General features: G+C 34.7%; 1 protein-coding gene across 2 annotated transcripts in view; it reads right to left on the bottom strand.

The window, feature by feature from the left end:
- The window catches only part of DACH2 (dachshund family transcription factor 2), a gene marked incomplete at both ends in the record, with an annotated part of 550,140 nt that overhangs the window by 104,605 nt on the left and 430,244 nt on the right, over window positions 1-15,291 (bottom strand). For both annotated transcript variants that reach the window (XM_084869646.1, XM_084869647.1), the window contains 2 exons: window positions 8,324-8,496; window positions 14,595-14,759. In XM_084869646.1, coding sequence (XP_084725772.1) covers window positions 8,324-8,496; window positions 14,595-14,759 — 338 coding nt within the window. The remainder of the gene's footprint in view (window positions 1-8,323; window positions 8,497-14,594; window positions 14,760-15,291) is intronic.

The following is a 15,291-nucleotide window of genomic DNA, read 5'->3' as shown; positions in this document are numbered from 1 at the left end:
AATGAAATCCCCGTTTTGTCTCTGAAATTAATAAACTTATCTGCAAATACATAACTTCTATATTTTTAATCCTTTAAAAATATAGAAGTTATTACTAATTAGTACATGATATTCCATCTTCTGTCATACTGTTTCCTTTTTGGGGGACATCACAAGAGATCAAAGGAAATGTTCATCATATCAAATGATTTAAAAATACATTTGGCCCTAACTGGTTTGGCTCAGTGGATAGAGTGTTGTTCTGCGGACTGAAGGGTTCCAGGTTCGATTCTGGTCAAGGGCATGTACCTTGGTTGCTGGCACATCCCCAGTAGGGGTGTGCAAGAGGCAGCTGACCAATATTTCTCTCTCATAGATGTTTCTAACTCTCTATCCCTCTCCTTCAATCTCTGTAAAAAATCAACAAAATATATTTTTTAAAAATACATTTGGACCTTAATAAAGAGCAAGGTCAATGCTTAGAAAATGTCATTTTAGCCCTAGCTGAATTGGCTGGGTGGATAGAATGTCAGATTACAGACTGAAGGGTCCCAGGTTCGATTCCCAGTCAGGGCACATGCCTGGGTTGTGAGCTTGATCCCCACCCAGTAGGAGGCATGCAAGAAGCAGCTGGTCAATGATTCTCTTTCATCATTGATGTTTCAATCTCTCTCCCCCTCTCCCTTCCTCTCTGAATCATATACAAAGAAAATGTAGTTTTATTCAAGGTTTTTCAGTCTATTTGGTTTAGGACTAAGTTTACTGGCACTAAGGTATCAACTCATCAGGATCCTTTATTTCAACTCAGTGCATTCCTTTACATCCAATGAACTATGGTAATAAACATAGAACTTATAAAGTTTTGGTTTATGCATATTAAACATGTGTTTATATGCATGTATGCATATGTAGTTGTCTTCCAATAGTTACCATCACAATAATAAATTGTTGCCTCTGATATTTTGTTATATTGATTTTTCAAGCATTCAGTAAGATTATGCAATATATAATTTGTCTTTTTATTTTTATTTAATTAGGATTCAACTCTCACAGTAATTACTCTTCCAAATGTTAATGTATTAATGAGTTCCTAAAGGATTTAATGGCATTTCATTGCTGAGGAGTAGCTTTTGGAAGTTTATCTGAATGCTAGATATTTTATTCATGCATTTGTCTTGATATTTAATATTTAGTTAATGTGTTCCTTCTGTACTATCATCAGAGTTCTACAGAAACAACACATTGTAACTTGACAACTTTAATAATAAAATCAGAGACTCAAAAACTAAACGTTTATTTATTGTTCCTGATAACTTGGTTTACTATTAAAGCTGAGGAATAATTTGATGTCCAATTTTAGTACCTATGAATACTATTGGAACCAGGACATTTTATAGATATTTCTGAATCAGTTTAAGAATAAGTCTATGTTCCACAATCACCGATTTACTATTGTATTTAAGTTAACATATATGGATATGGCAGTGTTTCCATTAATTTAGAAGAAACAGGCAGATTAGGGATGCATCTGGAACATGTAACTATGAAAGAGCCCAAATCATAGGCATACCCTATCCGTGTCCTATGGATATTTGGAGAAAGGACCCTCTCACCTCTTCAGGGTGATCAACTTGTTCTGGAAGAAGAATAAAGGAATCAGGGAGAGTTTCTGCTCATAGCATGTAAATGCCCTCAAAGGGAAGAATGAATAGATGAATAGTTTCATAGGGAAAATGCATGGCTTTCAAATTACATTGTGGACTTGGACCTCTGCCACACACCCAAACATACACACACACACACACACACACACAACCTTATATTTTCACTGTGTATCTTCATCTCATGTTTCTCATGTTCTAAAAGATAATAGTTTTGTCTTTCCAGAGAGCATTTAGAATAATACTCAACTAGTGATTTTTTAGTGAATTTAAATTATCACAAAAAAACCTCTCTGAGTTGACTAATTTTAATACCAGATGTTCACATACTAATGCCACTGCCTTGTGACCATTTCCTATCAATTCATTAATTGCCAGCTGCTCTGGCAAACAAAAAACACAGCTAATCAGATGGTATTGGGAAACAGCCAAATAACCACCTCATAGTTAAATTTCTTCAATTTATTACCGGAGAAAACTATGGCACAATGATATTACAAAGTTTTCCAAAAATACAGACAAAAATGTTTTGTAAGATAATTAAATGTCGAATAAGAAATAGGTTTCATACCAGTCAGGTATTTTAACTATTTTACTATCAGTATTGTTGCCAAATTAATAATGCATTTTTCAATTCATGTTATAGCTATATTAGTTATTAGCTACAAATGCTAATAGCTGAGCCAACAATAAAGGGATCTGAGCCAGAACTAAAGACTATCTGCTTGGTGTAACAATATTCACAACTTAGCTTCTGCCAAAAACAAACAAACAAACAAACAAACTAACAACAGCAACAAGAACAAAATAATTTTTTTGTTCACAACTTGTAATGTCTTTTCACGTTTTTAAATTAAAGTCTGCATCACTAATGATCATTTATGTTGGAAACACTCCCAAATGTTTAATATCCAATGAATCATTAGTTTTCATTCATTCATGCAACAGATTCATATTTGAATGCTTAATGTACTCATTGGAAATGGCAGGAGAGCCTGTTGTTTTTGTATGGCATTTACATTCTTATAGTTCAAACTAAAGACAAAATAATCCACATGTAAAGATTTAAAGATAATTTAAAAGAAATTTTAAAACATCAATTTTGATAATGGAATGATTACCCATTTTCAGTCTCTTTCAGAACCCTAATCCTTCTTTAGAGGCAATGAGATCAAAGCAGCCATTACAGGTAAATGAACACTCTAGAGGGCTGGCTCAAAACCTGTATATGCATCTAATAGTTGGGGAACTCTTGGTCTGGTACTAAGAGGTTACACAGAAGAACGTATATAGGGGAAGTTATTCCTTTCTCAGGCTAAGTCTTGACTATGATATTGGTTTCTATTTATTATTATTTCTATGTAGATTCTTGAGTATAAAACATAAAATATTAGTTAATATACACTGAGTATTTACTAGATAAATAGTGCTCTCATTTAAATACTTAACACTATAAGGTATGTACAATTATTATCCCCATTTCATTGGGAAATGAGGCAAACTGAATTATAGGTAGATTAAAAAACTTGCCTAAAGTCACATAACAAAGAATGGTGAAACCAGGATCAAATACAGGAAAACACCCGGACCTCACCTGCACCCTCTCGCAATCCAGAACCCCTCTGGGAATGTCTGACTTCTGAGACTGGGCCTAAACTGGCAGTAGGACATCCCTCTGGCAATCTGGGACTACTGTATCCTAACTGCTCACCTGCCTGCCTTCCTGATTGCCCCTAACCAGTTGCCTGCCTGTCTGATGCCCCTAACTGCTCGCTTGCCTGCCTGATCACCCCTAACCACTCTGCCTGCCTGCCTGATCACCCCTAACCTCTCTCCTGACTGCCTGACAGCTCCTAACCACTTGCCTGCCTGCCTGATCACCCCTAACCTCTCTACCTGCCTACCTGATCACCTCTAACCACTCTGCTTGCCTGATTGCCCCTAACCCCTTCTGCCTGACTGCCTCTTGTACACTCCACACCACACCGAGGATCGACCCCACAACTCAGGCATGTGTACTGGCCAGGAATCAAACTGCAACCTCCTGATTTGTAGTTTGATGCTCAACCACTGAGCAACACTGACCAGACCAGTTTTCTGATATAGACTTAATTCAAATAAATAGAAACATAGAATGAAGTATAAAGAGAGATCAATTTTGAAGAAAGTAAAATATCAAAACAGTTGCTCCCAGTTCATTTGATGAGAAATGTTAAATGCTGAAAATTAATTATGACTTGTATAGCCAGTCATTCACTAACTTGAGATCCTCTATCATGTAGTCCTAATATTTAAAGCACATACTGCAAGACCAGCTTCGAAAGGAATCATGGTCTCAGTCTCATGATCAGTGACAAAGCATAGGTATCAAACTATGCTAATGAAGACCAGAAGGTGTTTAGATGGATTCTGAAATCTTGTTTCAATATCAGAGTTTTTGTTTTTTTTGTTTCTAGGGACTATTTAAAATTATATGAAAATGAGGAAAAGTTTACTTAAAAGTTCAAAAAATAAATAAATGGGCCCAGCCAGTGTAGCTCACTGGTTGAGCATTGACCTATAAACTAGAAGGTCAAGTTAGATTCCTCATCAGAGCACATGCCCAAGTTGCAGGCTCTATCCCCAGTATGGGGCAGCTGATCTATGATTATTTCTCATCATTGGTGTTTCAATCTCTCTCTCTTTCTCCCTTTCTCTCTGAAATCAATAAAAATATAGCTTAAAAATAAAAGGTATGCAAACAATAAGAATTTAATAAAAAGTTTGGTATCACCTTTGGTGAAATTTCATAAATTTTAATAAAACTGAAGACATATTTTTGGAATTTTTTGATAATGTGTTCTAATCTCTTACTGTGTATTTCATGTTTTCGATGTAGATTTTTTTTGTCTGCAGCTGTGTTTTAAATTGAGGAAAGATGAGATATATAATGGAAATATGAACAGCCCTTTCACTATAGAGATGTTGGCCTAGGTGACACTATAATCACATTGGATTGTATATGCAATGGACAGAATGTCTATCTCCCCAAAATTTGTATGTTGAAACCCTGATACTTAATGTGATGGTTTTTGGTGATGAAGCTTTTGAGTGGTAATTCATCATGATGGTGGACCTTACATAACAGAATTACTATCTTTATAAGAAGAGGCAAGAAAGTGATTTGTTCCTCCCCTTTTCTCTTTGTCATGTGAAGACATGGTGAGAAGGTAGCCATCCACAAACCAACAAGAGAGCTCTCACCAGGAACGAAATTAGCAAGCACCTTAAACTTGGACTTCCCAGCCTCTAAAACTATGGTGGCTCAGGGGGATGTTAGAAAATACCATAAACTAGATGACTTAAACAAGAGAAATTCCCACAATGGGTTCATCAGAAATAAGTAAAATTTCATACTTATGACATTTCCTTCTAAATATTAAATGGTAAACTTCTGAACATTCATCATTTTAGAAGAAGAGTTTATTTCTAAATAGTAAATATAAAATTTCCAGTGACTTCAATTAAAATATTTTCATAAAACAATGTGTAATACTAATTTAAGTATCTGCATTTTTTAATGTCAAACTGATAGTATAAAAAAATCTGTAAATGTACATAGGATTAAAAAAGTGTTTTTGTTTAAATTTTTTTATTCTACAAATAGTAGTGTATGACAAAGATTCAATACATAAGTTTGCCTACTGCCTGTGGGATTCTAATAGATTGAATTTTAAAAGTGTGATTTATGAATAAGCACACTGAAACAAATTTCTTTTGAAATATACATCAATGGAGGTGTGAAATTTCTGCCCTTACAGTTGGGTGTCATATAACTACTATCATGTTAACTGTTCTTGAAAGAAAGAGTGAAACTTTTAACATATTAACACTCATTTGTCAATTAATTAGATTTTTATTATAGTATTTCCTATGAATTATTGTTTTAAAACTAATGTTACCATTATACAATAACTCCCTAGCAAAAACAAACAAAATTTGGTAACTATGATACAAGACTCTCATTATTCACTGAATAACTATTTTTAAAATATTTTTTATTTTCTTTTTAAAAATATATATTTTCATCAATTTCAGAGAGGAAGTGGGAGGGAGAGAGAGATTAAAACAGCAATGATGAGAAAGAATCATTGATCAGTATGCCCCACACTGGAGATAAAGCCTACAACCAGGGCATGTGCCCTCAACTGGAATGGAACCATGATCTCCTTATTCATAAGTCGATGCTCAACCACTGAGCTATGCCAGCTGGGCTAAAATATTTTTTCTTTACTTCCCTACCATCTGCTGATAAAAATCTACTTCTATAGATTTGAAGAGAAATTTTATGAAAAGGAATGCAAAATAAATATATTTTTTTCAACTGATTTTTTAAAAATAAGTATATGAAATAAAATTCAATTTTCTTGAGCATATGTGTAATTGCAGGACTTAAGCATGTGATCAAATGTCAACTTTTAAAAAGTAGCAGCCGATTTTATGTTTATAAGTCTTTTATAAAGACTGCATATAAAATAGAAAAATCAGCAATAAACAAAAATATAGTTACACTGATTTAATACACTAACAATATTTAGATTATTTAAGGAGAAGACAATTATCTTTTCCCTTTCCATCATCATCAGCACCAATGGTTATCTGAGTCATGAGTGGCAACCCCAAGTGCCTCTTTGCATTAAGTTCTCAAAGCTGTCAAAAGTCCCAAATATTCAACCAAAATGTAGCTGATTCAGTCTAATAGTCATTAAGAAAACTAATTGATTGTAATTTTTAAGAACCATAAATATGGCTCTATTGAGTGTATTTTGTCATCATTTCAAAACAGGCATGACAATTCCATTAAATCATGCTTTGTTTTTTTAATAGTTTCCCAGTTTTGTGTGGGATCACATATACTTAGTGACAGCTGGTTTCAAAATCATAGAAAACTTATTTCATCTTTTAAATAATGTTTGTGGGGGATTTTTTCTTCAAAGACAACACAGATTCCTGGTTTACGCACTGATCAAATATTCACACAGCACAGTTTTGATTAGTTAGGATAGACTGAGGGTAGGAATCACACTAATACTTAGCCATAGAGATATAGAGAGTTTGATACAAATCTATCATCATTTTCCTTTCTTATGAAGTTTATGTTATAAAATTTCTTCATTGTTTTAGAAGCTCCAACACTAGAAGCTAATTTAAAATAGAAGAAAAATCTCCAAAATCTCAAATTTCTTCTGCCTTCACTTTTCTCATTCCCATGTGCATCAATTACAACATATCAATAATGCAAAGCCCAGTGCAAACTATCAAATGTAATGCCTTTTGTGACCCCCTGCCCCTTCTCTTCTCCAAACTAGATATGCTCTTTCTGCCTCCAAATTCCTATATTCTTGTCTTGTTAGTGCAATTTACATGAGTATTTGTTGTTTGTCTCAAATTTAGTTTGTGATTCCTGAAAGTTGGGCACTATGTCTTATTTATCTATTTCCCTTATTCCCCAATATGACATTTATAAATTTATAAGTAGAATACATAACATAATAGAGAATCAATGAGTTGCTCTGATTAACTATAACTTTGCTCTTATATACCCTTACATTATCTCCTCACATAAATAAAAAAAATGTATTAAAAAGGCTAGTTTACATGATACGTGGAGAGAGGTCATGTGCTAAATTAATAGAAGACATAAAGAGGGATTATGAAATGTGATTTGTTTCATTACCTGGTTGTGGTTATGAAATTTTGAAAAACAGCATAATGTTCTAAATTATCACAAATATTTGCTTAATGTTTCAGAGATTTATATATATATATATATATATATATATATATATATATATATATATATATTTGTGTGTGTGTGTGTGTGTTTATTTATTTCAGAGATGAGGGAGAGAGACAGAAACATCAATGATAAGAGAGAATCATTGATGGGCTGCCTCCTGCCCCACATTGGGGATCGAGCCCACAATCCACGCATGTGCCCTATCTGGGAATCGAACTGTGACTTTCTGGTTTATAGGTCTCCCCTCAACCACTGAGCCAGGCAGGCTGGGCTTTAGTCTATAGTTTACTCACATTATCTCCAGAAAGCCAATCACATAAGAAGAATAGATTAATACTATGACCTTTTTGTTTTCAGATGAGAAAAATTATCAGGCAGATTAAATGTCTATATAAGGTCATTCAGCTCTTAAGTGACAGAATCAGAATTGAAATTCCAGTTTGTCTGATGACAAGGCCTGTATGGTATGTACTACCACACATTTGTTTTAAAAATACCAATATATATATATATATATATATATATATATATATATATATATATATATATATAAAATGTGTAATTTATTTCACCCCAGCAATGTGAATTGTTTTTACATACTTTTCTCTTTGTTATTAGTCTGGCCAGGCCTCCCAAACACTGTGCTCATTATTGAAAGACAGGAATCCTGAATTAAAGGTGAGATTTGTGATCATGGAATGAAAACTAACAGCAACAATAAAACAAAAAACAAACAAAACACCTGAGCAAGCCTAATCATAAATCAAACCCATCAATATTGTATGCTAAGCAACTGAGTCAATGAGTTTTATGTTTATATTGAAGATTCAGTAGTAGTGCTAATAGTTTATCAAAATGTATATGTAATTAATGATTTTGTCCTCTTCTAAATCATGATTCTTACCTTTATAACAGAGGCCCCAGCTCTAGAGAGTGGGCTGTGAATCTGGGCTGCAGCAGCCATGTTGGCAATAGTATTTAGATGGTTCATCTGATTCATTGCCATGGCAACTGATGCAGGAGGTAAGCTGACTGGAAGTAGATGATGAGGCATCATCATAAATGGCAGATCTAGTCCTAAAAGAGACAGTACATGCTAAATTATTACATTTGTAAAATTATTTTTGATAAAGGAAAATCACATCTAAATCACATGCAAAATTGATGCAAAAAAATAAAGTTATCTTGTTGGATTTCTTAAAAATCCACTTTTATTATATTTTGGTGTCTCTTTGAGCAATTAATATTACTTATGAGATTTAATATTATTTATAATTTTTAAATCTACCCATTCCACATACTACTATTTATTTTTTAAAATATATTTTTATTGATTTCAGAGAGGAAGGTAAAGTGAATGAGAGATAGAAACATCAATGATGAAAGAGAATCATTGATCGGCTGCCTCCTACAGCCCCCTACTGGGGATTGAGCCCACAACTAGGACATGTGCCCTTGACTGGAATTGAACCTGAGACCCTACAATCTGCAGGCCAACCTTCTATCCACTGGTTCATAGGTCTCCAAACCAGCTAGGGCCATACTATTTATTAATATTTCTTGTTCTAGCTCTCACTCCAAGAGTATTTTTAAGATGCAATCTGTTTACCCATAAACACAAACAAAAATCTTTGAGCCAAGCCTTATTTCTTATTTAGCTAAAAGAAACAACTACCTTTTAAATCATCATAATATATTGATGTGTTCACAGTTTCTAACTTAATACTTTCTTCAGAAAACATAATAGTGGTACTGGTAAGACAGGATGCAGATTCAGAATTATTAAAGAAATTAAGACTGGGAGTATGTTCTACCCTGAAGTTAAAACTTTTTAACATGAAATGCCTATAGATCAAATTTGAAGCCTTTGTCAATAAGGAATAACTCCCCTATCAAATGTCAACCTGTTTTCCAGTTTAACATAAATTTCAAATATTTTGAGCAGTGTCTAAAATTATTTTTGTTTTCTTATGCAAGGTGAAATAATTTCATACATTTTAAATTTTTAAAAGAATATTTCTCAGGTATGAGTCACATTAACACTAGTGGTAGCCACAAATGTGTCATAATGAAAAACATAACACATTAAAAAGTTGTCTAGTTACAACTTATGTCTTTGAGATTTGTGAGGAAACACTTTTGACCAGAGGCTAGGGAAAGTTAGCTTAACATAATGCACATTAACATGACTACAGTAAGGAAACCATAACACTTTACAATGTATTTTAAACTATTGTTCTGACAATAATTTTGAATTCTTTTGGACAGAAGCTCGGAAACCAGTAATCTTTAGCAGATGTTCTAAAACATCCTTGCTTATATTTTTTTTCTAGACTATTACAGATTTTATAAATTCTATTATTGGCAATATTTATGTTGGTTCTACACACAATAATAAACTATTAATAACATCCCTTTTTCCTCTTTGCTATCCCCCTTTTTTTTGGCTCCCATATCACAACAACAAGTGAACAAAAATGAATCCATAGGAAGTATATTCAGAGGCCTCCTAAATCTCATTCTTCAATCAACAGTAACAGCAATACAGACATTCCAAACTTTAATAATTGGGACAAAAAAAAGAGGTTAGAAGGGAGAAATAATGTTAATTGATTTGAGATACATCTCCTATGTTAAGCAATCATGGCTGCATTAAAGACATTAACAAAAATAATTCAAGGGCAGGACAATGGAGAAAAAGATGCTTTTAGATATGCCAGGTTTCATACAAGACTAATGTGAGCATCTCAATAATTTAAAAGTCATCAATATTTCTGCTAGAGTTATCCACAAAATGCACTGCTATCAGAATTACACAAAGATTTAAAAAGTAGCTAGAAACTTAATTTCTGCATAGTGTAAAAGAAGGGGTGCATACTCTATTCCCTATGGGTTCAAGTTCCCAAAGAATATTTTTAAAAAGTATTTAAAATTTTTTACCCTATCACTTCACTTATGACTCACTATCTATAAAACTGTAAATCTTTTTTTCAGAAGCAATCTATCAAACCAAACTTTTCAATTATGAAACATTTCTCCTGTGATTATTAATTTATTAGAGAAGCCTCAAAGTTGTGTAAACATTGAGTTCAAAATGCCCTTCTGAATCCCCTTTTAAACTAGAAGTTTATTTTCAGTTAGCCTTCAAAAATTACTTAGATGCATATGCATTTTATACCTTACCCATCATACAGCTTTACTATAATAATTGCATATCCCATAATATACAATACATTAATCACTTTTTTTCTTTCCCCTAAAACCTTCACTTCATGCTCAATATAAGCAATCAACAATGACCTAAATATGTTTCTATATAAGGCTCTGATTCATCATAAACCCAAGATAATTATAAACAAATTCTTCATGTACTCAGTGTTTTAGTAGCAAATAGATCAAACTCCAGATGAAAAGTAGCCAACTGTGCCTCCTTTAACCACTCAAACCTATCTACGATAATAAAAGAGAAAGATGATAATTGTCCATACCTTCGCGACACCCACCAGCCAATCAGGGGTGAGCATGCAAATTAACCTAACCAAGATGTTGACTTAATTTGCATATGCAGGCACCAAGTGGCCAGGGGTGAGGTTGGATCCAGGCAAGCTGCACCGCCCCAGCCGCTCCGGGCCTCTGGGCAGTGTGGGAAGGTGGAAAGGCAGCTCCAGGACTGAGTAAAGGTGGTGCCAGCAGCCAGGGGAAGGAAGGCCCATTCTTGCATGAATCTTCATGCATCGGGCCTCTAGTATATATATAAAAGCCTAAACGATCTATATGGCGGAACGACCAGAACAACTGGTTGCTATGATGCACACTGACCACCATGGAGCAGATGCTCAACATAGGAGCTGCCCCCTGGTGGTCAGTGTGCTCCCACAGGGGGAGTGCCTCTCAGCCAGAAACCTGGCTCATGGCTGGTGAGTATAGCTGCCATTGCATTGGGAGCCTCTCCCGATTCTGGGCCAGCACTACTGAGGGGTGGCAGCAGGCACAGCAGGCTAGGATGAGTGGCAAGTGGAGCAGGGGTCCCAGCCTGTGAGATGGCACAGGCCGGCCTGAGGGACCCCCTCTCAGTGCATGAATTTTGTGCACCAGGCCTCTAGTGTTTAAATAAACCTTTATTCAATTTACACTTTCCTTAACAGTGTAATAATTTTTCCTTATTCTCTAAATATTTTCAGCATCATCCAGACACCACCTGGCTGTATTAAGGCATAAGTCTAGTTAAAGTTCAATTGTCAGGCAAACTAAATGCAAACTACAATTATAATATAATAGCCCATTGACAGTTTTAAAATATAATTCATCCAACAATTCAAATGACGATGAAGGTCATTCAAATGACCATGAAGGACTTAAAAGTCACACTTTCATATCATGAACTACAATAACTAACAGTCATTTGATTTTACTACCCTATACTCTAAGACCATGGTCAGCAAACTGTGGCTGGCTAGCGAGCCACGTGCAGCTCTTTGGGCCCTTGAGTGTGGCTCCTCCACAAAATATCATGTCCTGGGTGAGCCTATTTTGAAGAAGTGGCATTAGAAGAAGTTTAAATTTAAAAAATTTGGCTCTCCGAAAGAAATTTCAATGGTACTGTTGATATTTGGCTCTGTTGACTAATGATTTTGCCTACCACTGCTCTAAGATAATATTTACATTACAGTACACTTGAGCAGTGACCCTACTTGAGTTGCATATGCAAATATTGAGTTATGTAAATCAACCTTTTCCCCAAAGATGAAAACATTAAATTGAGAGCCATCAATAGTACACTCCAGAAATCTGGCTCAGTTAGTCAAATGGCATAAAAATACATACTATTTTTAGTATGGTAATGAAAATAAATTCTTTTTTTTAAATTACCAAATTTTTGTTTTAATGATTGCTTTATCTCTTCAGACTGTGCAATTTTTTTGCCTTCCTATAACTTTTAATTTTTTTTTGTTTACAACAAATAATGATGTTGTGAGGAAAGGTAGCTGAGATCTACAGGCCTTTAGTGTAAGGTTTTATGGTTAGCTGGCTGATAGGCTGTGTTTCCCGTTTGCTGTAGCTGTTGTATTAATAGTTGTAATAGCCTTCCCCCACCACTGTTTTTCATTTTCTATAGAGAGTCCATATTAAATATAACCTGAGGTTTTCCATTTTAATTCACTATTATTATACAGAGTCATATTGTGGAGATGGTAAAATGTGTAGGGAGGATAAACATTCTATAATTTTATTATTAGTCTCTATCTCTTAGAGAGCCTGTGTCCTTAACGCTGTAACTTTCGCAAGTGCTATTCAATATTTTCCCTTTTAGGTGATAAAGAAAGGCTAGAGGGACCTAGAGTTGTGTGATTCTCTTTTCACATTTAGAAGACTACAGGGGTTGGGGCTGTGTAATTCCCTCCCCTCACATCAATTGCTACAGGATTCTGGAGTTTAGTATATCCATTTCCCTAGGTCAGCAAGGCTCTGATAATACCAATTAATCTGGATAAAAGTATTTCCTTTGAGGGTAGGCCTTACTTTAGAAATAGATTACACACTGGGAATACTTTGATATAGTTACTTTTCCTCCCCTCCGTTTCCCCTTCTCCTACCCCACCCCCACTACTGTCAGAATCATAAAGGGAATTTTCTCAGGTCTTCACTTTGAAAACCTGATGGGGTTCCCCTCCTGGAGGTATAAATCATGAAAGTATAGGGACTGCCTAAGTACCTTTCAAGCTATTTTCACATTGAGTCTCCAGGAATCACTCAATTACTCTTTAAATGCTTCTAACATGTCCAGCTGTGGATATTGTTCCCTATATGCTATAATTCTCTGCATCTGCCTATTTTTCCTGTTTGGGGGGTAGCTAAGCCCTGTGAACTCAACTTGACATGGATTTAAGAGTTGTTGATTCTACTTTTTTTATTGTTATGAGAACAGGAGTGACAACATCTAAGCTCTACATGTCAAACCATAAACCAAAAGCCCTCTAAACTTCTCTCCTTTCTCTCCTTTATGACATGTCTACCTTAGTCAGTCCTTTTTTGACTTCTTGTAACATATTTATAACTTTCCTGGCATTAATTTTATTTGCTTTTGCTTAATTAACATTCCATTTTTATGGGAGATTTCAGTCTTGAGATTCTCCTTTCTTTATAGTAAGACACCATAACGTTTTTATGTCTAATAACTGATGAATTTCATTAAGATTTGGTGCATATTAAAATATCTCATAATTCTTTCATTTTTTAAAATTTATTTTATTGATTTTTTTACAGAGAGGAAGGGAGAGGGACAGAGAGCCAGAAATATCAATGATCGAGAAACATCCACCAGCTGCCTCCTGCACACCCCCCACTGGGGATGTGCCCGCAACCAATGTACATGCCCTTGACCAGAATCAAACACGAGACCCTTCAGTCCGCAGACCAACACTTTATCCACTGAGCCAAACTGGTTTAGGCTCTTTCATAAGTTTTAGTGCGAGAACAAAAATCTTAAGGAAAAAATAATGGACCCCTTCTCTCAAATTTCCTTTTTGTAAAAAGTGTAAGATTTTAGTCAAGTAATGTACATATGATCTTCTTTCCTACAGCAATAATTCTGTCTTTGACATTTCTAAAAACAGCAACTAAAGCAGAACTTGGATATATAGCAATTGTTTGATTACTGACTAATAATAATAGTTATACAGTATTTTATTTCCAGCAGCACTACTTCCTTTATGATTGTTAGCCTCATAAAAATCTTCTAATGAGTGGGTATATTTTTATTTCTACTTCAAAATTGTGGACAATTACACTTGGAAAAGTTAGCTGACTTCTCCAAAATAAAAATAAAAAATAAAAAACTGATGTGGAATTCAAATATGTGGAATTTAAACCCAAGTTTACATGACCATAGACAACTTTCTTAACCACTCTGCTACATATACTTTTATTCTATTATATGACCTTTCAATCTGTCTCAACTCTATATACCCTACACTTTCACTTGGTTAAGAATCCAGAATGCTCACCATGGGAACACAAAAGCATTGCTAAACCTTACTTTTTAAAATAAATTCGTCTTTGTCTACCCTTCTGACTTAAAATTTAAAAACCCTATTGAAGAGAAATAGACTAGCCCTACTGGTTCAAAGTTTCCATTTTTTTCAATACACCAAGTTTTTGGAGGATAGTATACGTACTATTAGTCAGCAGGTGGTTCTGCTGCAGTGGATTGAGGGAAGGAGCACCCCCAAGGCCTGGCTGGCTAACCAGAGCTGCATGAGTACCGGTAATTCCATGTTGAGGTCCAGGAGCAGCAAGAGGAGACTGCATCTTATCCTTATCCCATGAGCATTCACTTCCACCTTAAAAAAAATCATATGAATAGATTGTAATTTGACAACATTACATGAAAAGGCTGGTTAAAATTCCATTTTAGGATTACAATTATTAATATTACTTATTAAAAATATCATTAAGCATTGTAAGTCATGATTATTTTCAAAGCTTTCAATAGTCTTGGATTTAAACTGCTTTGGAAAAGACTAAACAACTCTCACTAATAATATAGGGCCACTTGTCTTTCAGGTAGTCTAAATAAATCTGGAATCACAATGAATAGCTTTTGAAAGCATTTATTTGTTGAAGACCATTATCTGAACACTACTTTCTTCAACCCTCTGAAATACATGTGCGATATTTTTTTAAACTATATGTTTATTGTTTTGTTTTGTTTTTACAGAGAGGAAGGGAGAAGAATAGAGAGTTAGAAACATCGATGAGAGAGAATCATCGACCAGCTGCCTCTTGCACACCCCCTACTGGGGATGTGCCAGCAACCAACGTACATGCCCCTGACCAGAATCGAACCTGCGACCTTTCAGTCTGCAGACCGAT

The sequence above is a fragment of the Pipistrellus hanaki genome, assembly GCF_964339955.1.
Source record: "Pipistrellus hanaki genome assembly, chromosome: X".
Lineage (NCBI taxonomy): Eukaryota > Metazoa > Chordata > Mammalia > Chiroptera > Vespertilionidae > Pipistrellus > Pipistrellus hanaki.
This window is presented reverse-complemented; position numbering and strand designations above follow the sequence as displayed.